Source organism: Fonticula alba (assembly GCF_000388065.1).
Source record: "Fonticula alba strain ATCC 38817 unplaced genomic scaffold supercont2.1, whole genome shotgun sequence".
NCBI classification, from domain to species: Eukaryota; order Rotosphaerida; family Fonticulaceae; genus Fonticula; species Fonticula alba.
Genome location: NW_009242971.1, coordinates 3437489 through 3439406, shown reverse-complemented (window position 1 = coordinate 3439406; position 1918 = coordinate 3437489). Strand labels below are relative to the sequence as shown.

The 1918-nt window shown below is 62.6% G+C and overlaps 2 protein-coding genes across 2 annotated transcripts in view; one reads left to right on the top strand and one right to left on the bottom strand.

The window, feature by feature from the left end:
- The window catches only part of H696_00736 (adenosinetriphosphatase), a gene marked incomplete at both ends in the record, with an annotated part of 7430 nt that extends 5679 nt beyond the window's left edge, over positions 1–1751 (bottom strand). Inside the window, 3 exons of the mRNA XM_009494619.1 lie at positions 50–561; positions 813–1304; positions 1464–1751. Coding sequence (XP_009492894.1) covers positions 50–561; positions 813–1304; positions 1464–1751 — 1292 coding nt within the window. The remainder of the gene's footprint in view (positions 1–49; positions 562–812; positions 1305–1463) is intronic.
- A 58-nt stretch (positions 1752–1809) lies between these two features.
- The window catches only part of H696_00735 (beta-1,4-N-acetylglucosaminyltransferase), a gene marked incomplete at both ends in the record, with an annotated part of 631 nt that continues 522 nt past the window's right edge, over positions 1810–1918 (top strand). The window contains one exon of the mRNA XM_009494618.1: positions 1810–1830. Coding sequence (XP_009492893.1) covers positions 1810–1830 — 21 coding nt within the window. The remainder of the gene's footprint in view (positions 1831–1918) is intronic.

Genomic DNA, 1918 nt, shown 5'->3' with positions numbered 1-1918 from the left:
GGTCAGAGGTGGGCGGGGGGGGGGGGGGGGCGAAGGAAATGCGGCATACCCGGGCTGGGTGCGCCCAGCGCGACCGGCACGCTGGTTGGCGTTTGCCTGGGAAATGGGATACATGAGCAGCATGTCCATCCCATGACGCGGGTCATAGGTCTTCAGTTTGTAGAAGCCACAGTCGATGACATAGACAATGCCGTCCACCGTGAGGGAGGTCTCGGCGATGTTGGTGGCTACAATGCACTTCCGGACCGAGCCGTCGCCCTCGAAGACCAGGCGCTGGCGCTCCTCCGGCAGCTGCGAGTAGATGGGCAACACATTCAACGGGGCTGGGTCCTCCAATTGGGCCAGCCGCTCGAGGACCACCTCGCAGGTTGTCTCGACATCGTCCTGCCCCGTCATGAAGACCAAAATGTCTCCCGGGGGACTGCCCAGGTGGATGTCCAAAATCTGGCGAACCGCCGTTTCAACATAGTCCTCCACCGGGCCCTTGGAGAACATGATGTCCACGGGGAATGTGCGTCCGGGAATGAAAAAGCAGGGAACCTCGCCGAAGAAGGCGGAAAACTGGACACGCGAAAGGGTCAGAGGGGCCGGCAAGTCCTCCATGTCACCTTGACAGGCCTCCGACGGGGGAAGGCAGGGACAGGAAGGGGAGAAGGAGAGACGGGGAGAAGAAGAAGAAGAAGAAGAAGAAGAAGAAGAAGAGGGCACAAGGAGAGGGCACAAGGAGAGGGCACAAGGAGAGGGCACAAGGAGAGGAACAAAGAGGCCAGGCAAGGGCCGACATCAGAAGACAGGAGAGGCCATGGCTGTACCTTGTCCGCGTTCATGGTGGCCGAGGTGATGATCAGCTTCAGATCCCGGCGTCCGGCCACCACGCGCTTCAGAATACCCAGAAGGACATCCGTGTTGAGGGAGCGCTCGTGCGCCTCGTCCATGACAATGGCCCCGTACTGCGAGAGATCCGGATCGACCAGGCTCTCACGCAGCAGCACACCATCAGTCATGTACTTGATTTTGGTCGAGGCATCGGTGCGATCCTCGAAACGGATGGAGTAGCCCACCTCCTGGCCGAGCTTGACGCCCATTTCGGTGGCCACACGTGCGGCGACACTGGTGGCCGCCACGCGTCGGGGCTGCGTGCACCCGATCATCCGCCCGCCATTGGCATAGCCGGCTTCGCAGAGATACTGCGTCAGCTGTGTGGTCTTGCCGGACCCGGTTTCGCCGACGACGATGACCACCTGGTGGTCGCGGATCACCTGCATCAAGTCATTTCGCACACTGAAGACCGGCAGGAATTCGCGCTGCATGTGCATGGCCGCCGAGTTAGAGGACGGGGAGAGAAGGGAGGGGGGGGGGGAGGGGGGAGAAAAAAAACAACACCACAGCCAAACCCAGGCCCAGGAGCAAAGCCAAGACGGGAGAGTCGCAAAGACGGGAAATGCCGGACACCAGGCCCATACCTGCTGCTTGATGGTCTTTTGCTGGGCAAATTCCGACACGGCCGCCGCCTTGGCATCGCCAATCCCGCCGGTGCCGGAGCCAGAATCAGCCCCCTGGCCGGTGCTCCCGGGGGCCGTTTGGACATTCAGCACGCGACCGGAGAGGGCGGAATCCTGCGCCCGACGGCGCTGGAGCTCCTCGTCATCGGCTTCGCTGATGCCCACCACCCGGCCCATGGCACTGCCGGACACTTGCCAGAACTTGCCCTGCGCATCGACGCGCTCCTTCTGCTGGCGACGCTCCTGCATCAGGGCCGACCCCTGCCGCGACAGCCGGGCCAAGTCGCTGGTGGAATCGCGCACCGGGATGACCGGCTTCTGCTGTCGAGTATAGGCCGTCTGCCCATCGAGGAAAGGCGGCAGCAGGTTGCGCACAGTGATTTGCACCTTTTCCTGTTCCGGAGGACGGGGGGGGG